This window comes from Theropithecus gelada, chromosome 7b (assembly GCF_003255815.1).
Source record: "Theropithecus gelada isolate Dixy chromosome 7b, Tgel_1.0, whole genome shotgun sequence".
Classification (NCBI taxonomy): Eukaryota; Metazoa; Chordata; class Mammalia; order Primates; family Cercopithecidae; genus Theropithecus; species Theropithecus gelada.
The window spans coordinates 70,624,590-70,650,874 of NC_037675.1; the positions used below are offsets into that span (position 1 = coordinate 70,624,590).

Sequence of the window (26,285 nt, forward strand, 5' to 3'; positions counted from 1 at the left end):
TTTGGTCACATCCAGATGAATTATTAGAGAACAGGAACCCCAGTAGTCGAGTTTTTTATAGGTGTTTTTAACCTTGGCGGAGCCCCAAGAAATAGACAATGAGATCAAACTGGCATGCTTTCGTGTGAGGATACGGAAATAGCCCTCATTGGCAAAGCAGTGCCTAAGAAGGAAGCCTAAGTCTTTTGTGGTTAGATCATGGTTTTACTGCACCTTAGAAAAGAAGTTGAGGGCTAGAGGTATCTCACGCCTGTCATCCCAGCACTTTGGGAGGCTGAGGTGGGTGGATCATTTGAGGTCAGGAGTTTGAGACCAGCCTGGCCAATAGGGTGAAACCCTGTCTCTACTAAAAATACAGAAATTAGCCAGGTGTGATGGCAAGTGCCTATAATCCCAGCTACTCGTGAGGCTGAGGCAGGAGAATCACTTGAACCCGGGAGGCAGAGGTTGCAGTTAGTTGAGATTGTGCTACTGTACTCCAGCCTGGGCAACAGGGCACGACTTGGAAAAAAAGTTGAGGGCCAGAGCCCTCCCCATTTTTTTTTTTTAACAGCAGTTCTTTCGTGATCTTGACTATTTCCTCTGTGTGATTTTGGTCACTTCAACTATGCAATGTCCCTCCTCTGATTAATTGTGACACTTTGCTTGAAACATTCCTTTGGCATTTACCATGTCCTTTTCTGTGTGTGTGAGCTTGTGTTTATGTGTATCCATCCTGCTCTTCCTATAAGATTATAATTTCTTTAAATCAGCATGCTGTCTTCCATTACTTTGTATGCAACTGTGGCACTGCAGGCCCAGCAGGCAGCTAGCACAGTAGGGAGAGGACCACATTGCCCTAGAGCAGTTTCTCAGCCTCCTCGCTATTGACATTTTGGGCAGATGATTCTTTGTTTTAAGGGACTATTTTGTACATGTAGGATGTTTAGCAGCCTTCTGGCCTCTGCATACTAGATGCCTATGTACTTCCTCCCCACTTGTGACAACCAAACATTTCTCCAGATATTGCCAAATGTCTCTTGGGGTACAAAATTACCCTCAGTTGAGAACTACTATTCTAGGGACTGGGAAATTTAGGTGATAGTGTGATAGTCCTAGCTTTGCCATGATCTCACCATATTTGGTCAAACTAATTCACCTATATCCCTCTCCTGACAAGTGAGAAGGATTGGAATTTATTGGGTACTTAATCTGGGTTCTGTGGATAGCTTTAGGGAAACTTTAATCCCTTGAAAATGTATGTGAGTTTTGTGTATACGTTTTTCTAGGAATAACATCCTTAACTTTCAGCATTTTTTCAAAACGTTCTATGACCCCAAAAATATTAAGCCTCAGCCAGGTACAATGTCTCATGGCTGTAATCCCAGCACTTTGGAAGGCTGAGGCAGAAGGATCACTTGAGGTCATGAGTTCGAGACCAGGGCAACATGGTGAAACTTCATCTCTACAAAAAATACAAAAATTAGCCGGGTATGGCTGTGCATGCCTGTAATCCCAGCTACTCAGGAGGCTGAGGCAGGAGAATTCCCAGCACTTTGGAAGGCCGAGGCAGAAGGATCACTTGAGGTCAGGAGTTCGAGACCAGGACAACATGGTGAAACTTCATCTCTACAAAAAATACAAAAATTAGCCGGGCATGGCTGTGCATGCCTGTAATCCCAGCTACTCGGGAGGCTGAGGCAGGAGAATTGCTTGAACCCGGGAGGCGGAGGTTGCAGTGAGCCAAGATTGAGCTGCTGCACTCAAGCCTGGGCGACAGACCCAGAGTCCGTCTCGAAAAAAGATTAAACCTTGATCACTTATTGTATAAAGCTTTTTGTATCTTTTAAGATTTAAAGGCCCTAACTTATGCTCAATATATATATATTTTTTTCTTTTTATGAACGCCATTTGTGACTAGAAAATGCTGAGAAAGTACTTTGTGCTACTGGTATTTATTATATTATCAAGTACCACTTATCTCCTACCTCTTTTTAAAAATTGGATCTTGAGTCAGTGATGATAAGGTAAATGACTAGAGTTACCTGCGTGTACATTAGAGAGGCTGGATAATGAAAAGAGGATGTTTATCATTTCACACTCTACTGCTTAGCCTTTTTTCCTTAGCTGTTTTTTTTTTTTTTTTTTTTGAGATGGAGTTTCACTCTTGTCTCCCAGGCTGGAGTGCAGTGGCGCAATCTCGGCTCACTGCAACCTCTGCCTCCTGGGTTCAAGTGATTCTCCTGCCTCAGCTTCCCATGTAGCTGGGATTATAGGCATGTGCCACCACGCCCAGCTAATTTTTGTGTTTTTGGTAGAGTTGGGGTTACAACTCTACCAAAAATACCTGGGATTACAGGTATGAGCCACCATGCCCGGCCTCCTTAGCCTTGTAAAACCAGCATGTTCCATATGACTGCCAGTGTATGTCCCAGAGCTCCCCTGTGTCGGATGGTCACTGTTTATGGACCACTCGTATTTCAGGCCTTGGTGTTTGGGGTTCTCGGTAACCTTTGTTTAGGCTGCTGCTTCACAAAGTCCATTGCATTCGTTATGTAGGCTTATGTGTAGATGCAAACCAAAACCTGGTCAGATGCTCCCTTTGGGAATTTAAGGATGTACCTCTTAGACTTTTTTGTCACAGTTACATGTTGTGCTTGCTGCTGTGCTAAGGTGTAAACCACAACCCTGTCTTCCTCTGTTGCAGGTAAATTTGGAAGGCAAAGCCAGCCCTCTGTCACTTCTACAAATGGCCTCCCCAAGTGGCCTCTGTGTCTTGATTCGCCTGCCTAAGCTAATCTGTGGAGGAAAAACACTACCGAGAACATTACTGAATATTTTGGCAGATGGCACCATTTTGAAAGTTGGAGTGGGATGCTCAGAAGATGCCAGCAAGCTTCTGCAGGATTATGGCCTTGTTGTTAGGGGGTGCCTGGACCTCCGATACCTAGCCATGCGGCAGAGGTGTGGTTTGTATGAATGCTGGGATTCCTGTAGCTGTGGGACAGATATTTTAGCCAGATTTGTAGATGCCTGGGAATCAGTAGTGAAACATGTGAAATTGTCTAGGAGCCTACAGGCTTCTAAGATGCATATGGAATTTGTGAGAAGACATTCCAACTTCTGTGAAACTCTTACCTAGAATTAGTCTTTTTAGATCAAACATTACTGAGGTATCTCACAGCTACAGGCTAAAAGCTGGTGGTCCCATTGGCTAAATTATGGCTGCAAAGCGTTTTTGGTTTTCTTTTTTTCCCGTATGATATTTTTGGAACTTTTTATTTAAATCAAGAAGATTTAATGTAAAAATCTGTATTTCTGGCTTCTCTTGAAAAATTAGGTAATCTGACTACACTGAGTCTACAGTTCTAGATGGCAGCATTTGGCTGGGTAGCATATGTGCCCTTTAGATGAGCATGCTCTGTTCAGTTTGCCAGAGTCCCCACCACTTCCATTGTTACCCTGGCTCCTCCTGATAAGCCTTTGAGTTTACAGACCCTGCTTTAGGCCGAAAATGATGGTAGACCGGCCCTTATCTGGGAAGAAGAGAGATTTCCTTTAGAATTTTATTCCTATGGAAATTTGATTTCAGCTTGTCTTTTTGGGGCGGGGGGTCATAATTACCTCCTCATGTTTATGCACGGGTCCTCATTTATAACATCGTGGACTGAAACAGCCTCTTGCCCTGCCTGAAGTGACAGAGTCACTAAAAGTTTGGAGATTTGGTAAACTAAGAGAAGGCCTGATTAAAATCTGTGCTTACCACAATTTTTTAGTATAAAATGAAATTTTATTTTAGTTTGTTAATTTGGCTTATATAAAGCTCTTATAAGTGAAGTATAATTTTTTAAAGTAATACATTAAGATATTGCTGTAAAAATTAAAACTGTGAAAGTCTACGGAGTATAACAGTAAAAGCCTCCCTTCATCAGGCCCTCCTTTCTTTGGCAGCAGCTCCCCAGAGGTGCCACTGTCACTGTGTGCTGTTAGAGGCAGTGTGGATAGAGGCTAAAAGCTGACTTGGGAGCAGACTGCATGGGTAGGAGTCTCAGGGCTGCCACTTGCCACCTGTGTGACCTTTGGCACAGTACTAAGCCGCTCTGTTCCTCAGTTTCCTCATCTGTAAAGTAGAGATGATAATGTAGCCACCTCTCGGGGTTGGTGTGAGTATTAAATGAGTTAAACTACAGAAAGGATTTATAAAGTGTTTCACAAGTAGATAAATTATCATTTTCTTTGATGTCTAGTGAGATTGAGTATGTTATCTCTGTTTATTGGCTATTTATATGTCTCTTTTGATTTTCTTGTTCATGTCCTTTGCCCATTTTTGATGCATGGTTTTATTCTTTCTTTCTTTTAGAAACAATTTGCTCTGTAATGGGCTTAGCCTGAAATCCCTCGCTGAGACTGTTTTGAACTTTCCCCTTGACAAGTCCCTTCTACTTCGTTGCAGCAACTGGGATGCTGAGACTCTTACAGAGGACCAGGTACTTCTTATCAGAGTAGTTGAAGAATGGAAGGTCATTGTTTCTGAAGTATAACTGTTTATAAAATTAAAATTCGCAGCCAGGCGCGGTGACTCACACCTGTAATCCCAGCACTTTGGGAGGCCGAGGCAGGCAGATCACGAGGTCAGGAGATCGAGACCATCCTGGCTAACACGGTGAAACCCTGTCTCTACTAAAAATACAAAAAATTAGCCAGGCGTGGTGGCGGGTGCCTTTAGTCCCAGCTACTTGGAAGGCTGAGGCAGCAGAATGGCGTAAGTAAACCCAGGAGGCGGAGCTTGCAGTCCGCAGAGATCGCGCCACTGCCCTCCAGGCTGGGCCACAGAGCGCAACTCCATCTCAAAAAAAAAAAAAAACAAAATTAAAATTCTCAAATATAGTATAAGTATTGGGTAGAGATGCCTTAAAATGGATTCATTCTCTGGTGATAATCCAGTTAACTGGTCTACAATAAAATAATCACTTAAATAAAAGATAAGAGTCTGCTGTTGTTTCATTTTTGAGGTGGAGTCTCACTCTGTTACCCAAGCTGGAGTACAGTGGTACGATCTTGGCTCACTGCAACCTCTGCCTCCTGGGTTAAAGCAATTCTCCTGCCTCAGAGATTACAGACGTGCACCACCACGCCCGGCTAATTTTGTTTGTATTTTTAGTAGAGATGGGGTTTCACCACGTTGGTCAGGCTGGTCTCAAACTCCTGACCTCAAATGATCCGCCCACCTCAGCCTCCAGGTGTGAGCCACTGCACCCGGTCAAGAGTCCTGATTTTTTTGACCTTTTACTATATGTTGGGCATTTCAGAAAAAGGGATTTTTTTTTTATGAATACAAATGCATAATTAAAAAAAAACAGTGTTATAAGTGTGTAGGAGTTATAACTTATTTTAAGAAGCAGTAAATAGTTCCCTGTATTACCTTTCCCCATTCCTAATCCTTCTTCCTTCTTCTCCTCAGAGGCAACCACTTTCATTTCTTTCTGGTAATTATCATTATACTTCTAAATTACATGCATGCGTTATTCTTCCTTATCTATATATATTATCTTTTGACTTCATACTATGGAAGATATGGTTTAGTACTCTTGCAGCTCCCCTGCCCCTACACAAATACTTCTCTTCCCCATCCTCCCAATTTAGGCAAATCATCATTTTTATCAGGTTAATATCCAGTATTTGTATTATTTATAGCTGAGTCACATAGTAAACTGCAGTTACTTTTATTTCCCAGGATTAATAATTAGTATTTTGTTTGCATAGTGTCCATGTACCTATTGTTTCCACCCCAGACTCCTTACCAGAACTATGGATCTCCTCTGGGCTGGTTCAGACACACATCAGGTCACTTACTTGTTTCATTTTCCCTTGGAGCCTTCTCTCCTAGAGCCCTCTCTCATCTGGCTCCTCCCAGGACGGACTGCACCCTAGGCCTGCTGCCCAACTCTCATCCTGGAATTTGCATTTACCATCAGCCTGGAATTCCCTTCACCTCTCTCTTTCATAGTAGATCCTCTGTTTTTTAAATTCCATGTCTTTTTCCTTTCTTGCTTTGGCAGAGTACATTCATAACAGCTTCTTGAGAAAGGGAGCATGAGAAGTAAAAAAAAATGTCAGTAACTGTCTTTTCTCTCAGGTGACTTAGTTTCTCCAGAGATGAATCTTCTAGTATTCTATTCAAGAAGCGTAAGCCCCACTACCTATATTCCAGTCACTGAGTGGGGGAAAGGCGCCAGTGGTCTTAACATTCAATGTGTAATCTCTCCCTTAATCCCCCTTTCTTCAGGTGACATTTCGTCCCTCCCTTCAGTTGTGCGTGGTATTACCAGGTCCAGATCCTCTGTGGTTTAACCATTATATGATTTAAACTTTTACTGTCTTTTGGGCTAGGGGAGGGATAGTTGTCTGGCCCTGTGCTGTAAAGGAGGAGAGCAGGGTGTAAGTGTTCTCTGTGGAGATTTCACCTTACCCTTCTGTTTTCACCCTTGCCTTCACAGATACCTGGTGTCTCCATTCCTCATGCTTTCCTGGTTCTGTGGCTTAAACCCATTAGAACTTAGGCTTTTTGCCATACCACTTGCATAGGCCTACTTTCAACCTTGTTTGCTGGGTCAGTTACCACTTGTTCATCCTTGAGAAATGTTAACTGGTTTCCAAAGTAGCTATACCATTTTGTATTCCCACCAGCAGTGTATGAGGGTGCCGGTGTTCTACATCCTTCCTGACATTTGTTATTGTCAGTCTTTTCCATTAGAGCCATCCTAGTAGGTATGAAGTGGTATTTCATTGTGGTTTTGATTTACATTTCCCTCGTGAATAATGATGCTGGGTGTCTGTTCATGTGTGTATTGGCCATTTGTATATCCTCCGTGGAGAAATGTGTATTCATACATATCCTTTGCCCATGTTTTAATCGGGTCATTTGTTATTTTATTTTTGAGTTTTAGGAATTCTTTGGATATTCTAGATCCTTTTCCGATAGATGATCTATAAAGTATTTTCTTCCATTATTTGTTTGAAGCACAATAGTTTTTAATTTTGCTGAGCTCCAGTTATCAGTTTCTTTTTAAAAATCTCTTCTTTTAATTGCTTATGCTTTTGGTGTCACAGTCAATAAATCATTGCCTCATCCAAGGTCTTGACGATTGGCTCCTATGTTTTCTTCTAAAAGTCATATAGTTTTAGCTCTTGCATTTAAGTCTGTGGTCCATTTTGAGTTAATTTTTGTGTGTCTTGTGAGATAGGGGTCCACATTCACTCTTTCTCATGTGGACCTCCAGTCATTCTAGTACCATTTGTTTCTTTATCATTAGAAAATAATGTGTTAAAGAGAACTCTGAAGTCTTTGCATTCAAGTACACATTCTTCTGTGGGAAACAGTCTGCTAATAGATATGTAGATTGTTGGATCCAGGTGGAAAATTTTATCCAAACTTGTTTTATTCTAAAAGTATAAATGATCCTTACTAATAGAATTATTCACTGGCTTGGTTATTAAAGGTGAAGTAATAGAATTTTAAAGTCCTTATACTTGTTGGGAAAACCTGTTAATTTTAGTTTTTAAAATTTTTATTTTATTTATTTATTTTTTGAGATGGAGTCTCACTCTGTCACTCAGGCTGGAGTGCAGTGCTGCGATCTCAGCTCACTGCAACCTCTGCCTCCCGGGTTCAAGCCCCAGGTTCAAGCGATTCTCCTACCTCAGCCTTCCGAGTAGATGGGATGACAGGTGCGTGCCACCGCGCCCAGCTAATTTTTTGTATTTTTAGTAGAGACGGGGTTTCCCCATGTTGGCTGTGCTGGTCTCGAATTCCTGACCTCAAGTGATCCGCCCGCCTCAGCTTCCTAAAGTGTTGGGATTACAGGCATGAGCCACTGCGCCCAGCTGAATTTTAGTTTTGACCACAGTACTTTTCCTTTTTTTTTTTCTTTTGAGATGGAGTCTTGCTCTGTCTCCCAGGCTGGAGTGCAGTGGCGCGGTCTCAGCTCACTGCAACCTTCACCTCCTGGGTTCAAGCGATTCTCCTGCCTTAGCCTCCCGAGTAGCTGGGATTACAGGTGTCCGCCACCACACCCAGCTAATTTTTTGTATTTTTAGTAGAGACAGGGTTTCACCATGTTGGCCAGGCTGGTTTTGAACTCCTGATCTCAGGTGATCCACTCGCTTTGGCCTCCCAAAGTGCTGGGATTAAAGGTGTGAGCCACTGTGCCTGGCCCACAGTACTTTTCTTTATGACCGGCTTGCGTATCATCAGTTGCTTAGGAGAATGACTTACTACTATTAAATAAATAAATTCCAAGAATGGGCCCTGTGACTTTGATTTGAGGCCCATGTTTGAAACCTATTTGTTTTCAATATCTTATTAATGGATATGGCAGGTCATTTCTGATTGACAGTCACACAGACCTCTTAATGAATCATGATTTTAGCTATTCCAGAGGATGACTGCCTCCAAAGTGAATTTCATGTACTAGTTATCAGGCCTTTGTTAACTACCCTTCCCCCAAAGTTGAGAGAAATCTGTCCAGCAATTTGGTAGCAGATAGAAACTTCACTGATTTATATAGGTGAGGATTTTCCAGCATTTAGAGTAAGTCATTATTTTAGCTATTTTAGTGAAAAACATAGGGAACATGAGAGTTAATCATGCTATTCAATTTACTTCTGTATAGTTTGAAAATTTTTATAATAAAAAGTTTTAAGGAAGTATATGGTGCCCAGGTTGTCGTACATTTTGAATTAGCATCCTAAGAGCTATCTATTTCTTTGTGATTGACTTTGAAGTTGCTCTCTCTGGTTTGCCTTCCAGATTCCACTGATCTCTGACTTTTCTCTTCAGGTAATTTATGCTGCCAGGGATGCCCAGATTTCAGTGGCTCTCTTTCTTCATCTTCTTGGATACCCTTTCTCTAGGAATTCACCTGGAGAAAAAAACGACCACAGTAGCTGGAGAAAAGTCTTGGAAAAATGCCAGGGTGTGGTTGACATCCCATTTCGAAGCAAAGGAATGAGCAGATTGGGAGAAGAGGTTAATGGGGAAGCAACAGAATCTCAGCAGAAGCCAAAACATAAGAAGTCTAAGATGGATGGGATGGTGCCAGGCAACCACCAAGGGAGAGACCCCAGAAAACATAAAAGAAAGCCCCTAGGGGTGGGCTATTCTGCCAGGTAACTGAATCACTCCCTGTCTAGTAAAGAGTCAGTCCCAGCCTTAGCAAAGGGTGTGGTGCTTCCCTTGGGTCTGGGGAGAAGGCTTGTAGTAGGGGAGCAGCAGCTCTCCAGGGGTTAATCTTGCTTTTTCTTTCCATCAGAGACGTTTGGACTCTCCTTTGCTTTATTTATGTATTTTTCTCCTTTTCCCCTCTTTTACTTTTTTATTTTTTGACAGTTGGAGTGGAAATGAGGAAAGCTTAGCTTAGTTCTGTCATTGACCCTGATGTGACCTTAGGCCTTAACTTCTCCAACTGTAAATGGGGGTATAATTATCATTCCTTCCTTGTTTCAGGCTAGCTACGAAAATAAATAACACGTAGTGCCTCATACTTTTCAGGAGACATGCATCATCTGATTTCTTGTTCGTATGTTAATTAATTATTTAGAATGACATCCAGCTCCAAGAAAATGTTACTCTCTAGCCAATGAAAAATTTCCTGTATAACTTACTCCTCTATTGTAGGAAGATGACTAATAAGTACTTTGGAGCATAAATTTGGTCCCTGTAGCAAAATGCCTTAAGGAATTAATTGGATGATTAAATTGAAGGAAGTGTTATTGCATGTGAGTTAGAAGTAAATCCACATGGCCCTCATTACTTTGGCTTCAACTTTAAAATTTTTAATTTACTTTGTTTTCACCCAGTGATTTGGCAATTTTCTTGTTGCTTGATTCTTTTTTGCATTCACAGAAGAGCTGTGTGTAAACCACCCGACACACTCCCTAATGTCCTAATCCTTAAGTTTAAAAACTAGAGGCATAAACTAATTCATTTTTAGTTCTGTTTCCTAGCCCAATGCAGGTGAGGATTAAACATGGTTTATCACTGTTTGTTTTTTCCATAGTGGTGTGTTTGACCTTAGTGCTTAGTGTTGAGAATAGTTTGAGTCACTCAGAAGAGAGCATGGGAAAGCAACAGACATTTTGACCCACAGTTAGCTTTCGGTTTGAGATTTCTCTTTCCTTTCCCCACAGAAAATCACCTCTTTATGATAACTGCTTTCTCCATGCTCCTGATGGACAGCCCCTCTGCACTTGTGATAGAAGAAAAGCTCAGTGGTACCTGGACAAAGGCATTGGTGGTATGAGATTCAGCTGTCCCTGTTTATCTCTAATTAGGTGCTTTGGATGCTGGCAGGAGTGGGGAGTGAGATAAGGAAGAGGGAGGGATGGAGGAAGGCAGAGAGACCTTGAGTTGCATGGGACTGGGTAGGCACAACCCAGAAATCTTGTTCTCTGCCAGACCATAGCAGAGAACAGTGAAGGTAGTGCTGCTTCTTGGGCGTGGTGGTGGGGGCAGGGGGAACAGTCAAACACTGATGTCTCTTCTCTTAAGAGCTGGTGAGTGAAGAGCCCTTTGTGGTAAAGCTACGGTTTGAACCTGCAGGAAGGCCCGAATCTCCTGGAGACTATTACTTGATGGTTAAAGAGAACCTATGTGTAGTGTGTGGCAAGAGAGACTCCTACATTCGGTGAGTGTGGCATTGGGCCACCCTGGTTCTCTGTGGCAGATGGAAATTGCTTTTGTAGCCATATGCGGAGCCTTTGGGGGCTGTGACTGAGTCTGTCCACTTTGGCTGAGAGGCTTGTCCCTGGCAACCAGCTTCCCCAAGAGCTTTGGTATTCTGCTGCCCTTGCTATAGTGGCCTTTACCCCTCCTGAGCCATTTCTCAGTTTCTGGAGTGCAACACTATGCTCAGTAACGGTCTGTCATGTGGAAAGTGGTTCCCTTTTGCTCATGAAAGACTGAAGACCAGTTCCTTCAGAAGCTGTGTCCTTCTCATCCTCTCTTGACTGGCTCACCAGCTTTTTGAGCCATGATTTTGTTCGTGGAGTATCCAGATGTCCTGAAGCCTGCCCTGTGCTGTAATACTGTTTCACATCAGGGTCCCTGCACCGTGAGAGTGAGGCTGCCAACTATGCCTGAGTGCCCAGACACTTGGGCTTTCTCCCTGGCTTCTGTGGAGTCACTCACTCTCCTCCTTTCTCCCCTGCAAAGTGAGACAAAGTCATTGCTGCCAAGAGTTTTTCCTGAGAGCTTAGTTCTCCTTAGAAAATAATGATGGACCCTGGTGAAGCAGGGAAATAGAGTAAGGTATTTGCTTCTCAGATGAAGGAAATTGGCTTTTTCAGGTTCCTAGGCCTTCTTGAGAGAGTTGTTGTCCAGGTGTCAAAAGGCCATTAGAGTATCTTTTCAGTTCTCTGAGACTTTCCCTTCTGGGAGCGCAGCCCTCTCAGAGGTTGTTATTAACCTCTTGCTACACTGGCCCTCCATTGAAGCCCACAGCAGGTGGTCTGTACTTACTTGCAGGAGAGAGGAAGCTAAGACATAGATGGGCTGAGAGTGGAATAGGTGATACTGCCTTTCTGTGATCTGTGTTGGGCGGTGGTGCCCAAGGCTTCCCAGTCATGGTTAGGCCCCAGTTAGAACCCCAGTAGCCTGTCTGCTGTCTTTCCGTGTGCTCTGTCATACACTCATGAGCGCTGCTTTCTGGCTGGGCTTGTTCCAGGAAGAACGTGATTCCACATGAGTACCGGAAGCACTTCCCCATCGAGATGAAGGACCACAACTCCCACGATGTGCTGCTGCTCTGCACCTCCTGCCATGCCATTTCCAACTACTATGACAACCATCTGAAGCAGCAGCTGGCCAAGGAATTCCAGGCCCCCATTGGCTCTGAGGAGGGCTTGCGCCTGCTGGAAGATCCTGAGCGTCGGCAGGTGCGTTCTGGGGCCAGGGCCCTACTCAACGCGGAGAGCCTGCCTGCTCATCGAAAGGAGGAGCTGCTGCAAGCACTCAGAGAGTTTTATAACACAGACACGGTCACAGAGGAGATGCTTCAAGAGGCTGCCAGCCTGGAGACCAGGTACAAAGCACAGATCTGGTCAGAGAAGGGAGTGCGGGATGTACCAGGGACATTACCCCTCATTACTTAGTGAGAATGCTTGCCAGGGAGGGGGCATTGGCTGCTTAGGCACAGTGCCTAGCCTCATGCTTCACCTAGTAGGTGTCTAGTAGTTTAAGATACTTTAGAAGTGGAATAGAACAATCTACTTGAGGATTTCCTTTCCATAGGAAACTTGCTTTTTGTGAGGTCCCTATCTTTGACCTTTTTTAAGATCATACACTTAAGTTCAGTCATTTCTGTGATTAGCATGAGAGTGCAGTTGTGGTGGAGCTGCATCTTACACATTCTATGCAGACGTAAATCCTCATGCCAGCTCATGAGATGAAGTAATAGTCCAATAATACCGTCAAAGTTCTGAAGTTCCCCATGAGATACAGTACATTCACCCCTCAGTATCCATGGAGGATTGGTTCCAGGGCCTCCCTTGGATACCAAAATCCACTAATGCTTAAGTGCCTGATATACAATGGCATAGCATTTGCATATATCCTACACACATCCTCCTGTATACTTTAAATCACCTGTAAATTACTTATAATACCTAATACAATGCAAATGCTATGTAAATAGTTTTTATATTTTATTGTTTATGAAGTAATGAGAAAAAAGTCTGTATGTGTTCAGTACAGATAGTACAGATAGTTTTTTTTTTTTTTCAAATAGTTTTGTGTGTGTGTGTGTGTGTGTTTTTTTTTTTTTTTGAGATAGTATATAGCTCTGTCACCCAGGCTGGAGTGCAGTAGCACTCTCTTGGCTCACTGTAACTTCCACCTCCCAGGCTCAAGTGATCCTCTCACCTCAGCCTCCCAAGTAGCTGGGACTACAAGCATGCACCACCATACCCAGCTAATCTTTGTATTTTTTGTAGAGATGGGGTTTCACCAGGCTGCCCAGGCTGGTCTCAGATTCCTGACCTCAAGCAATCCACCTGCCTTGGCCTCCCAAAGAACTGGGATTACAGGCATGAGCCACTGTGCGTGGCCCTAAGTCGTTTTGATCTGAGGTTTGAATCCACAGATGCAGAACCCACAAAGATGGAGGGCCAATTCTATGTGTGGTTTTGTGTCTCTGACTTTATACAGGTCTGTGAGAACTGTGACTAATGAATTCATAGTTCCTATCTCACCTGCACTCCAGGGTATCGGCCCACTGAATGGAATGTTGAGCAGAATTGCTGTTACTCTGTAAATTACTTTCCTCTTTTTTCCTTCCTTGCTTTCTCCCTCCTTCTCCATGAGTACATAGTTGAATTCATGTGACACAATGTAGTGTTCTGAAATGAGAAATGAATGGGCACATGGCTCAGATGGTAAGAACTCTGGGCTACCATGTGCAGTTCTGCCTCCCAACTGTCACTTTTTCCAACAGGACTAGGAGTTGAAATAAGGGAACTGATAAGTTCACAAAACCTTGAGAGTGATGCTGGTTGCCTATAGGGTTTTTGTTAACTGAAAAATTAAAAAGTAACTCTAATTATAAGCAAATATTTAATTTTTTTAGAAAACAAAAATTTGTTTTACTCATGCTACTGATCCATTACAGATACTGCAAATATTTATTGAACAGATATTTATAGATATACTAAATCTTGCAGCAAACCAGCTAATAAACTTCACATAAATTTCCTTAATTGTTTCTCATGACAACCCGACAAAGTAGGATTTAGATTTCTTACTGGTTAACTGCTATTATATCTTAAATTTTAAAAATCTTTCAAAGTTTTAAAAGAATTATAGAATTTTATCCCCATAGCTATTTTGTGAGGTTGTAGAATAGATGTTGTTTTGTAAGTTTTTTGTTGGATACCCTGAGATTACAGTTAAGTAACTTGCCAAGGTCATATATATTACAAATTAGAGAGACTGACTACTTTGACCCATTTCCAAATATGTTTTCTTTTGTTTTCCTTTTGTTTTTTCTTGAGACAGTCTCACTCTGTTGCCGCCCAGGCTGGAGTGCAGTAGCACAATCTCGGCTCACTGCAACCTCCACTTCCTGGGTTCCAGCGATTCTCCTGCCTCAGCCTCCCAAGTAGCTGGGATTACAGGTGTGTGCCACCACACCTGGCTAATTTTTGTATTTTTAGTAGAGGCAGGGTTTCACCTCGTTGGTCAGGCTGGTCTCAAACTTCTGGCCTCAAGTGATCCTCCCACCTTGGCCTCCCAAAGTGCTGGGATTACAGGCATGAGCCACCATGCCCAGCCGCCAATGTTTTCTAAAGCAGCTAAACCTCCCCTTTCAGCCACAGACTTTTCTAACAAATTCATCTTGCTGAATTGGATAGATGAATGCTGGACTTGTGACTGAGAAGAACAGTTGTTTGGAGACAGACAAGTTAGTGGGAAGCGCATGAGCTAAATATTAATAATAAAGTGTCTGCAGATACCCAGAGACGCCAACACTGCTGGGGTGGTGGGCGTCTTGGGAGGGAGGATTGAAAGTGGGGTATGAATGTAGGGAGAGAAGAGTGTGTGTGGGCAGGGTACTTCCTTGAGGAAGGCCATCTTTATTCACAGGAGGTGAAAGTACCATTCACATGGCATTGGAGCAGTTTTGAAGGACTCTGCTTAGGAAGGAGGGAGGGATTCATCTCATTTAATGGCACCATTTGCACAACTGAGCAACCATGGTAGCATTTCACTGTGACCAAAACACTTCTCACCACTGTGGCTTGGCATCTTTTTGTGAGAAAGAAGGCTCTAAAGAAATATGCTACCTTGCATTTTACATTCAGTTATTAAATTGTGTTGTGAAAAAGTGTAACATGTGGGCTGATTTAACAGCCTCATATAATACTGTGTCCCAGAATGAACAACTTAAAAGAGGGGTGAACTGGTCACTGGGTAATCCTGGAAGAAATGGAAGACCAGCATTCTTCATCCATTATCAGCTGGATGGTAGGGCCCCTCTCGTGGGAGCTGAACATTATGCAGTGGCCTTCCTGTCAGTAGGGCTCAGAACCCTGGAATACCTTCTGTTGGGATTGTGAGTTGTATGTTCAGTCTATAAAAAAGGGCAGAGATAAGAAAGAGGATGTTTGGAAAACACCAGAGTAACCCGTTAGGAGTCCTTCAACCTCCCCATTTACCCTTGGCCTGCAGCATTTGAAGCTGTGAGGCCATCCTGTGCTTGTTTCCCTCAGACCCTTTGTTTTTCGTGTCTTGGCAGAATCTCCAATGAAAACTATGTTCCTCATGGGCTGAAGGTGGTGCAGTATCACAGCCAGGGTGGGCTGCGCTCCCTCATGCAGCTGGAGAGCCGCTGGCGTCAGCACTTCCTGGACTCCATGCAGCCCAAGCACCTGCCCCAGCAGTGGTCAGTGGACCACAACCATCAGAAGCTGCTCCGGAAATTCGGGGAAGATCTTCCCATCCAGCTGTCGTGATAGCTGCTTTCCTCCCAGTTAGGACAGGTGGGAAGCTGGAGCCAAGGTTGAAGAGTCGCCTCTTCCCATTTTAATACATCATTAATTGTCAAAACCTGTGTGACACGAATCAGAATACTAACCTAGACTAATCCTAGGATGCTTCTGCTGGAGCAAAGATATTGTTTGAAGGAGAGTTTATGGTTTTGGATTTTAAGCAGGCAGGGTCTTTTATCCTCTCTTATTTTTGTGGACAAGAGAGGCCTTGGCCTTTATTTTTACTCTCCCTCTTCTGCTGTCCCTGTGCAGAGGAAAAATGAAGAATTCTCCCAGAAGTGACTTGTCAAGACTTTCAAAAAATGTTTTTAATGCATTTCTTCCTTGTCTGGTGCGTCAGTTTATCTCTAACAGGGGCTGTCCAGTATATCAGTCCCGTTAAGAGGGAAGAAAAAGTTCTTCCAAAGGCTGGAGAAGTGAGCAAGGAGTCAAATTTATTTTCCCAGTTCAACCTCATCATTATCATTTATTTGGCTTCATGCTCTCCCGTAACTCATGTAGTTGAGATCCATCCCATCTGGGTCACTTCAGTCTACTTCACATACTTGAAAAGGCTTTCCTTTACACATTCAGGACCAAACAGCAAATTCCTGCCACATGCTTCCACCCTATCACTGGGAGAAAGCCTTTTCTGGAAATGAGCCTTTGACCAGGGTGGGGCAGAAAGAACCACAAACTCCATCTCCCAATAGAACTTTGAAATTCACTCAGCTTTTCCTTTCATGCTGTTTGTTGCCTGCTTGTTGCACTTCTCCTGCCCCAGAACTGCAAGATTTTTAGCTTCACCACTTTCTGAGGGGAATGTTATCTTTTATCCGAATCAGTATCAATTTCCCTATATTCTGTACTTCATCGAATTTGCAAGACTGACCTCTTTTAAGCATTTAATTCACTCCCAGAGTCATCTGGTCAGGTTGCAATATGAGGACTTCTCTCTCTCCTCTGAAGCCTGGGACACCGAGGTTACTTAATACATTAGATGTTCAAAAGAGGAGTGTTGTTTCATCTTTCAAAATGTTAGGCCATCACTTTGAGTATAAAATTGACTTATTAATGATTAGTATTTTTTCTAAAGTATTAGGAAAACTTTCTTATTTTATAAGATCTTAACAAGCTTAAAAAAGAATTTTATGACCAGAATCCAACAAGAGCTCTATTTTGGAATTGTGCCCAAGCTGGTGATGTTTGCTTTAAAATTGATAAATAAAACTACTTGTAAGCACAAGGCTCACTGGATGTGAATGTAAAACTTCACGGCTTTATAAAACTGGTAAGTGTTCCTAGGGAAGGGGCTATTTATCCTACAGGTCCCTGCCTCCTGGCAGTGCCATGGTATGTGTGCATGGATATACCATACACAGTCACCATCGGCCATCAGTGGCAGCCCACGAACCTACATACACATCCTGCATCTTGCTCCTCTGACCCTTCATTCCCATTTGTCTTCAAGCAGGCATTTCTGGGATCTAAACTAGAAATCCTTCAAAACAAATAGTACCAGCCACTTTGAGGAATGTGCGTTCACTATAGTGGGTTATTACGGGGTCTCTGCCTCCTGGCTGTGTTATGCGGAGCCCAGGAGTGGAGCTGTGGAAATAGATGGGGAGAGGCTGGTACTTGGGTTGTGGTAATAGTCAGGCTTGCCACAAGAGGGCACTCATAGATTTGTTTTTATATTCATTCTTGCGAAAAAAAGCGACTGGTTACTGAACATAACCCATGACTTATGTTTCAAATTTTGTATACCTGATTTTAAGTCATTTTGATAGCTTTGCAAGAAAAATTTTTCCTTTGAAACAAGGGAGTAGGGCGGTTTCATTTTCTTTCCTTCTAATCCTTGTGCTAAGAGGTAAGAAACACTTAGGTCATTTAAGGTGCTAAGGAATGGGTTTTCCCATGGAGCTTTCTGTAAGGCGCAGTAAAATAGAGCCAGCAGCAAAGTAGAGGAAAAAGCCAGACTGCGTCACACAAGATTTCTCATCCTTTTCAGGAGAGAGTTACTGTGTAGATTTGAATCTTTTTTCTTTGAGTCTGCTTTGAACTTCAGCAGGCTTTTCCTAAGACTGACAATTGTCATCGTAAATGAGAGATTTGAGGGTAGACTTATTTTATGGTAAATATCTATTTTTCTGATATAAAAGTAACAATGCTCATTACAGAAGAGTCTAAACAAAGAATAAAAATTAGCCATCTTCTCTCCATCTAGAACAGAGCTAAACTTTGCTGATATGTTTATGAATTTCCTTTCAGTATTAAAAAGTGCATATAAGGTGTATAATATTTAAACAAAATTGAAGGTCATACATATATACAGGTTGGTATCCTAACTTTATCCTCTGATTAACATGGTATTACGAGTAACTTCCTATGTTTTTAAATCTTTGAAAATAGATTTCTAGTGGTTCTACCTTATCCATCCCCATACTGTTGAAAATTTTGGTTGTTTCAGATACTTTTATTATCAGTGATGATGTGATAAAGTTTCTTGTGTATATCTCTTTGGCTCTATCTTTGGTAATTTCTTAAAACTAGAATCTTAGAATTGGATTGTGAAGAGGGGAACTCATATTGCCAGGGTTGAGTACAAATTGACATCACCTTTTAGGAATGAAATGCTTCTCTTTGACCCTTTAGCTGCAGTGTCCCAGCATAGTCACTGAGCTCCATATGAGTAGCAGTGAGAGGACGGTGCCACAGCCAGGGCTTCTCTGCATGCTCCCTGATCTTGTGTTTGCAGATTCAGCATCTCTTCTTGAGTCCTTCCCGTCTTCCAACCTTATTGCCTCATTTCCCCCTTGTAGTCAATGTTTTTTGGAAATACTGTTTATATTTATTTTAAAATAAAAATGTAAAAAAGTAAAAAAATAAAATTTTAAATTTTAAAATAAAGGCTATAGGCAGATGTTTTTTTCCTGCTACGTAAACAATTAGTGATTTGCCATCCCAAAGTGAATGAGGCACAATATTCAGGGCTTTGTTACCGCTTAAGAGCACAGCCGTAAGTTACTTATTCTTATCCATGTCACGGATAGAGATGAGATGACAAAATGTATTCTGTTGAAATAAAGCCATTTTAATCCTGGATTTTAGACTCTCAAGAATCCAGCAGACAGAAAGAGGTTTTGTTCACCTTCCTATTCTGCCTGTTAGTTTGGGGCCCTAACATTTGACTGTGAGTTAAGTTCTTAGTTTACCCTGCCTCTCAATTTTTCATTCATTCATTTATCCTTTCTTCCTTTTTTCCCCTTCCTTATGTCTCAGCCTTATAAGAAGTATCATTTTTTTCTTTTAAAGGAGATATTTTCTCAGTTTGCTAGTTTACTAATTATTATGTATTTTAAATGAATCTTTTTTTCTGGTCTTTTATGTTTTCTATTATAAGATGGTCATTTTTCGAGCGTACCTAATCCCCTCAGGAGTACACTAAGCATCAGTTTTTGTGGAAGAGATAAACTAAAAGAGGGCATAAGAATGATTCTTGTTTTGATTAACTATTGATTGATCTGAATAACATAAAAATAATACATAATCTCCCCAATACTTTTTTTTTTGACAGGGTCTCACTCCAGACTGGAGTGCAATGGTGCAATTATGGCCCACTGCTGCTTCAACCTCCAGCGCTCAGGCAGTCCTCCCATCTCAGCTTCCCAAGTAATTGGGACTACAGCCTGTGGCACCATGCCTGGCTAATTTTTTTTTTTTTTTTTTTTTGTAGAGAGAGGGTCTTGCTTTGTTGCACAAGCTGGTCTCAAGCTCCTGGCCTCAAGCTGTCCTCTCACCTTAGCCTCCCAAAGTACTGGGATTACAGGTATGAGCCACTGTGCCCAGCCCCCAAATACTTTTGTTTCGGAATTCAGATACAATTTTCAGGCATTCACCAAGATGTCCCTTGTGCAGAAGCCCAGCGACTTCTTCCTGTCCCAGTCCTGGAGCAGTTTTGCATCAGGCGATGGAGCAGGGATGACATGCAGCCACACAGCCTATGTGTTCAAAAGTACCTATTCCACCAGCCTGCTAGAAAGTGTGTTAGTCACTCCCTTTGCTTGAGGAAGCAAGGCCTTGCTTAAATGCTAACATGTTATTTGGAAAGGTGGGAAGTACATTAGATCATTGGTTTTTTTTCTAACCAGCTTTATCTGTGGCCAATTCTGGTTGGGGGGCCTTAGAAACTGGGTAACTGGCCGGGCGCGGTGGCTCAAGCCTGTAATCCCAGCACTTTGGGAGGCTGAGACAGGCGGATCACGAGGTCAGGAGATCGAGACCATCCTGGCTAACACAGTGAAACCCCGTCTCTACTAAAAAAAATACAAAAAACTAGCTGGGCGAAGTGGCGGGCACCTGTAGTCGCAGCTACTCGGGAGGCTGAGGCAGGAGAATGGCATAAACCCGGGAGGCGGAGCTTGCAGTGAGCTGAGATCTGGCCACTGCACTCCAGCCTGGGCGACAGAGCGAGACTCCATCTCCAAAAAAAAAAAAAAAAAGAAACTGGGTAACTGGACCAAATGGTTAATCATTTGAGAGAGAATCAAGAACGGCCTTTGCAGAGGAATAGAGTTGTCAAAGGACCTAGTTCATGCATCCTGGGTTGTACCCCCTTCTGATATGGTGCAGGCTGCCTCAAAGGTCATTTTGTGTTGTGACTGAATGGAGATAATGTCATACCCTCCAGACTGAACTCAAAGCATTTGCTTTCTGTTATTTGTTATTCTCAAATTTTTTCTCTCTTGCTGGATGGGTAGCCTGTTGCCTTTCTCTCAGCATAAGCTTCAAAAGCTGCCGAATTTATAGGCAGCATTATTATAAGCATGATGTTTGGGTTCAGAATATTCCTGAGTTGAAATGGCTACTTAGAATCTACTGCTGCTGCTGCCTTTTTTTTTTTTTTTTTTTTTTTTTGAGACAGAGTTTTGCTCATGTCACCCAGGCTGGAGTGCAGTGGCACGATCTTGGCTCCCTGCCACCTCTGCCTCCTGGGTTCAAGTGATTCTCCTGCCTCAGCCTCCCAAGTAGCTGGGATTACAGGCGTGCGCTACCACGCCCAGATAATTTTTGTATTTTTAGTAGGGATGGGGTTTCGCCATGTTGGTCAGGCTGGTCTTGAACTCCTGACCTTAGGTGATCCACCCGCCTCGGCCTCCCAAAGTGCCGGAATAACAGGTGTGAGCCATAGCGCCTGGCCCCTACTTTTGCTTCCTAAAGATCTCCCTTCTCAGGCTGCAGCATGCCAAAGTGGAGTTAAGATTCTAGCTACTCAGGCCACCAGGGTATCTATTAAGTCCTGGATAAGAAACAGAATTTTGAGCTTAGTAAGCTACAGGGGGCGAAAAGGAATGAGATTGAAACATGGATAATTTTAAAGGAGGTACATTTATTTGTTTAGTGGGGATGGAGTGGGCTGGGAGCTTGTTCATGAACTGAACTTTAAATTTTTCTCTTTCCTGTACCTAGTTCTGTCATGTATTGGAGGATCAGAGAAAAGTGTGCTGGTGACTGAGGTTCTGGTTCCAGCCACCAGCTGTGTGCCTTTGGACAGATCACTCTTCTGGGCTCCTTTCTGTATCTATAGAGGTTTGAATTAGATGTGCCGTAAGGGCCCTCCTAGCTGTAGCATTCTGTAATCCACCCCACTGTTACCTTATGTGGCCCTTTCCCTTGAGTACTGTGTACTTTCTGCTTTGTTGCACACTCTCGTCCTACCCCCAGCACTGGGAATGGAGACTGCATGGAAAGAAGGGTAATGAGGGAAGCAGGATGCCACACCATGGCCTCATTGGCTAGGGAGAAGCCTGCTCTCTCCATCTGGTGTCAGAATACCTGTCTCACCGGAGATGTGTGGCTCTAGGGAACTCACATTTCCCTGTCGCCCAGTCGACTGAATAATCAGAAAGAGAGAAGGGAAATCTGTATGTTTAACCATATTGCCAGTGCTGTAGGATTTAATAGGAGATAAGTGTAAAAGGGAAATGAGGCAGGTGTGCCAGGTGTTGTAGATGGGAGGATATTGAGTGGGGAAAGACTTTCTCATTTTAAGGGTAAATAAATTAAGATTATATGTATATATGTATATACACACATATATGTATATATACATATATAACATACATATGTACACATACATACACATGTATACATATATACACACATATACATACATATATACACATATACACATATATACTCCATTACATATATACACATATATACACACATACATGTATGTATATATGTGTGTATATATGTATGTAATGGAGAATTGAATTGGGTACTTAAAAAAAAAAAAACTTTAAACCAGTAAGTAAAAATACTCTTTCTGTGTTTTGTGTGCAGTGTTGTGACAGCCCAAGAACATTGGAGGCATCCATAGTGTTAACACGTTCTTATCCATCCGTGAGTCCTAAGACATGAAGAACTCACAGGGAGACAGGGAAGCATCTCTGGAGCCTGTCTTGTATAACCCTGACTTGCCTTGGACTTTGTCCCGCTTGCCTTTGCCTTTGCCTGGGCATCAGCTAGACAGACATGTGCAAAATCTAAAGTTTGCATTTTATAAGCTGCTGAAGACATTTATCTCTATATATCCATCCCCTATGACCTGACAGAAAATACAATTTCTAGTCCATCCTTGTGCTTAGTTTCAGTCCCAAAGTGGATTGGCTTTTCATTGTGTAACACAGATTTGTACCAAGTGTGTTCATCTTGGAGCTCTTTTCACAATAGTCACCTAGATCTAGACATGAGCCCCTGCTTTCTACCAAATTGGGGTCCTTTTGTTGTTTGTTTCAGAAAAAGTAGGCAGCTAGCCAAACAGGAAGCTCAACTACATTTCTCTGCCCTCTCCTCGATGGACCCTAACTTTATCTAAAATTCTGAAATTTCTCCTTATATCCCATGGAATCAACTAAAGCCCTGTTGGCTGGCTTCATTTCTTAATCAAGATATGTATGTTTGGCCCTGGAGGTTTGGTAAGCCTGAGCTGTTGCACATATGGCTCCCTCTGAGTTCTTGGACACAATGAGCAGGACAAAAGTTGGCTACGAAAAGGAACAGAAGATGACTTAGGTTAGTTTTTCTTTTTTCAATGTTATACAAGTGCAGAGCACTTGGCTGCCATCCCCCTCTCACACCATCAGCAGAGCTTGACCTTGGCCAAGATTTTGCCTCATCCTCTCGGCATTTCAGCAAAGAGTTGCATTTCAGTCATGGAATGCTTAACCAAAAGCACATGCTGTCGTGGTGGTTTCCAAAGAGTAAGTTTTTGCAAAAAGTCCACATAATGTTTCCTCATAACAGCAGCTTTCTCTGAACCACCAACCCAACAAACCTCTTAAGTGGTGAGTTTTTGGCTTCTTTGTCCACAAGGACTGGGATTTTTTTTTTTTTTTTTTTTTAGCAATACTTTATAAAGTGCAGTATAAGTAACATATGATAAAGTGCACAACTCTGAAGAACCCAACTCAATGAATTTTGACAAATGCATATATCCGTATAACCACCAGGGGCTGGTAGTGGTAATATTATGTGAAACACCTATTCTAATGATGTACATTTTGGGATTGGAAGGTTGTGCATTCATCTAGCTGAGAAAATTACTATGAAACAGTAAATCCAGATCAAAATGTGATGAAGATCCACCTGCCACAGAGAAAGTATTAATAAAATATAAGGCTAGGGTCTAGGAGAAGTGGCCCAGGAAAGCCATCCATTCAAATTTTGTTTCCTTCCTACTTGAGAGGGTTGGGGATGAGAGGTCCGCCCTTCCCTGGCTCATAAGCCCATGAGTTGTGTAAAACACTGTTCAATAAGGCAGAATATAAGTGCTCTTATATATTGAGTCCAGGCAGTTTTCCCTTTTGTCACATCTAGTGGATTTGGTTATTGCAAAGCTTCATGTTTGATTTTAATACGTTGATTTTTTAAAATAGGTAAAACGTACACATAGTATGAAATTTTAAAAAAATATATAATGAAAGGAAAATCGCTCCAGTCTTTCCGCCCTCCTTGAAAGCAACCAGTGTTACTATTAATTTGTATCCTTCAGAGAGATTGTATGTATGTGCAGTTTTGTTTTGTGTTTTAATTCCCAGGTTTCTTATTTGGTCGCGAACGAATAATATTCTTCACCCCTTTGTTTCATACTTTAGACTCTAGGGCATTTATACAGAAACGTTTTGGATACTGCAGCCTCAGTAGGACTAATTCTTTTTGTTCTGTACCATGAAGTTCATCCTCTGTATCTGTCAGCTGGTTCAAAAGTCCATGTTTCTCACAGGATTGGCCATGGGTTGAGAATCATTGAAGCTGTGTATGTTGGGCCCTCTCTCTCTCTCTCTCTCTCTCTCTCTCTCTCTCTCTATATATATATATATATATATATATATATATATATATATTTGAAATTTTCCATTAAAAATGTTTTTTTTAAAAAAAACTCAGTCTTCTGTTTGTTTTAAAATAATGCTTAGTTGCAACCTAGAAGCAAACTATAGATTAATCTCTAGACAGAACCCCCTGCCCCACCATCCAAGTCAGACATTCAGAGTTCCCAGTTTGCAAATGTGACCTAGGATGGTTATTCACCTTCACAAGCCATCCTTCTATTTAAACATAGGATTGACTCCCAATTTAGTTTGAAAAGCCAGCTTCTCTGGCAGGTAAAATTTGATTTATACACTAATTCTTTCAAGAATATGAATCTCATGCAGAAGAGGGCTTATATTCTGCCTTCTTGAACAGGTTTTACACAACTCATGGGCTTATGAGCCAGGGAAGGGCGGACCTCTCATCCCCAGCCCTCTCAAGTAGGAAGGAAACAAAATTTGAATGGATGGCTTTCCTGGGCCACTTCTCCTAGACCCTAGCCTTATATTTTATTAATACTTTCTCTGTGGCAGGTGGATAAGGAGTCAGATCTTCTCCAAATTAGAACTTCCCGAAGATACACAGTTCAGAGAAAGGAGCGAGGCTCTTGGTGTTTTCCAATTCAAGTCCCGTATGGTTTCCCTAGGGCCATTTTACCCTTGGTGCCCTTTCATGCTCGCTCCTTGGTCTTGCCATAGTCTTAACACCCAAGGCCTCTCAGTCATCATTAAGAATATTCCCACTGGTCAGGGAGTGCCCTTTGAGTGTGCCCTTAAGAGCAGCTATCAGATTTGAGCAGTATCTGCTTTCTGACAAGTTTGAAGACAGGATGAAGGAAGCCATTGAGTCTTTCCCAGTGGAAATGGATACCACAAGCTGCCTTTGGGACTGTGTTCGATATGCGAGGAGTTTAGTGGCCTGGCAGCTTGGGTAGGGGTGGGGATGTAAGTGTGGGTCATTCAGGATGGGGCAGGGATCTTCGTGGTCTCAGCCATGTCATCCATTCAGGGTCCTGATGCTGGAATCCTTCCCTCAGCCTTTGGCTCCAGCCTTTTCTGGGCAGGGAAACAGAACGAGGCAAGATGCCTGGTGTGTTTTAAATAGATTCTGCTTGTGGCAGCCAATGAATCCAACAGCTTGGAGGGTGAGTGACCCTTCCCGACACTTACGTTGTGCCATTTCTCTTGCCCCTAGCCCCTGGAATACTGACCACCCTGGCCCCTCCTGCTGTCCTCCCCTCCGACCTAAAGTCCAGTGATGTTAGCCATCCCCCTGCTGCTCCCTAGATGGACTCTCTTCAGGCTTTTCTGGTTTTAGTATTTATTACACTTTCCACTTGGCTTTTTCTGTCCGCAAAGCTGATTTTCCTCGTGCTATTTGTTCACTCCACCCAGTGCACATCCCCATCTGCTGCTGCTTGTCTGACTCTCATGGCTTCTCGATTATCTTCTTGCCTCCACCTTCCCGTGGCCTGCTAGGGGACAGCCCAGCCCCATCTGGGCCTGTGTGCAGTTGGACAGGCAGGGGAGTCTGCTCATTGCAGTGACAAACATTGGGGCCTGCAATGTGAGGTCAGCAGTCAGTGCTAAAGTACAGCCAGGATACCCCAGATTGAGCATAGGCAGCATGTAAAGCCGTTTTCAGAAGAGTATCTTTTAGCAGAGAGAGGACTTCAGAGGACCAATGTGGCCTCTTCCCACCCTATCACGGAGACCACTTACAAGACCTAAGCATCATGATCTCTGGTTTCCCAGTAAGGGGTCATACAAAGGAAGGACATGAATATTTTTTACTTACTAAGGGGAGATTGGCTATGTTGATTCCGGAAAGAGGTAGGGTGTGGGGAAAGTGAATGGAGGGTAGAGGCTCCTACCTCGAACAATCTCGGTTTTGGGGAGAGGGAGAGCTCCAGACTAGGAAGCAGACCTCAGTGATGACGGCTATTTCTTGGCAGTGTGGCAGTGCCATAAGTTGGCCAAACAGGTAATGGGGGAATCAGAAATCTGAGGAGGGGCATAGGGAAGTAGGACACACAAGTGATGGGCCAGCACCCATTCAAGGTTAGAATCAGAAAAGGAAAGTCAGGTGGAGGCTGGATGTCATGAGGGAAAGCTGATGAGGAGCCAGCACTGGGGAGACCAGGGCAGTGGGACCCTGCCAGAGACCCTGCAGCCCAGCTCTGCCACATGGAGGCAAGCAGTTTGGGGATGAGGCGAGGAGCAAAGGGATCTGTGAGGACCCTGTCTCCTACTCATCTCTCGCCCTTTTATTCTTTTTTATGAGCCTGTCCTCATGTTATATTAGTAGTAGAAAACAAACAAAGGCAGTCTGCCTTTGAAAGAGGGTGGCACAGCCTGGAGAATTTAAGGCTGGATGTATTTCCCCCTTTGCTGAATTCTTAGGCC

General features: G+C 42.8%; 1 protein-coding gene across 7 annotated transcripts in view; it reads left to right on the plus strand.

Moving 5' to 3' along the window:
- EXD2 (exonuclease 3'-5' domain containing 2) overlaps window positions 1-16,749 on the plus strand; it is a 50,882-nt gene extending 34,133 nt beyond the window's left edge. For all 7 annotated transcript variants that reach the window (XM_025392143.1, XM_025392146.1, XM_025392142.1 and 4 more), the window contains 7 exons: window positions 2,687-2,943; window positions 4,340-4,466; window positions 8,819-9,147; window positions 10,168-10,274; window positions 10,529-10,664; window positions 11,703-12,059; window positions 15,270-16,749. In XM_025392143.1, coding sequence (XP_025247928.1) covers window positions 2,687-2,943; window positions 4,340-4,466; window positions 8,819-9,147; window positions 10,168-10,274; window positions 10,529-10,664; window positions 11,703-12,059; window positions 15,270-15,486 — 1,530 coding nt within the window. In that variant the 3' untranslated portion in view covers window positions 15,487-16,749. The remainder of the gene's footprint in view (window positions 1-2,686; window positions 2,944-4,339; window positions 4,467-8,818; window positions 9,148-10,167; window positions 10,275-10,528; window positions 10,665-11,702; window positions 12,060-15,269) is intronic.
- The last annotated feature ends 9,536 nt before the right edge of the window (window positions 16,750-26,285 follow it).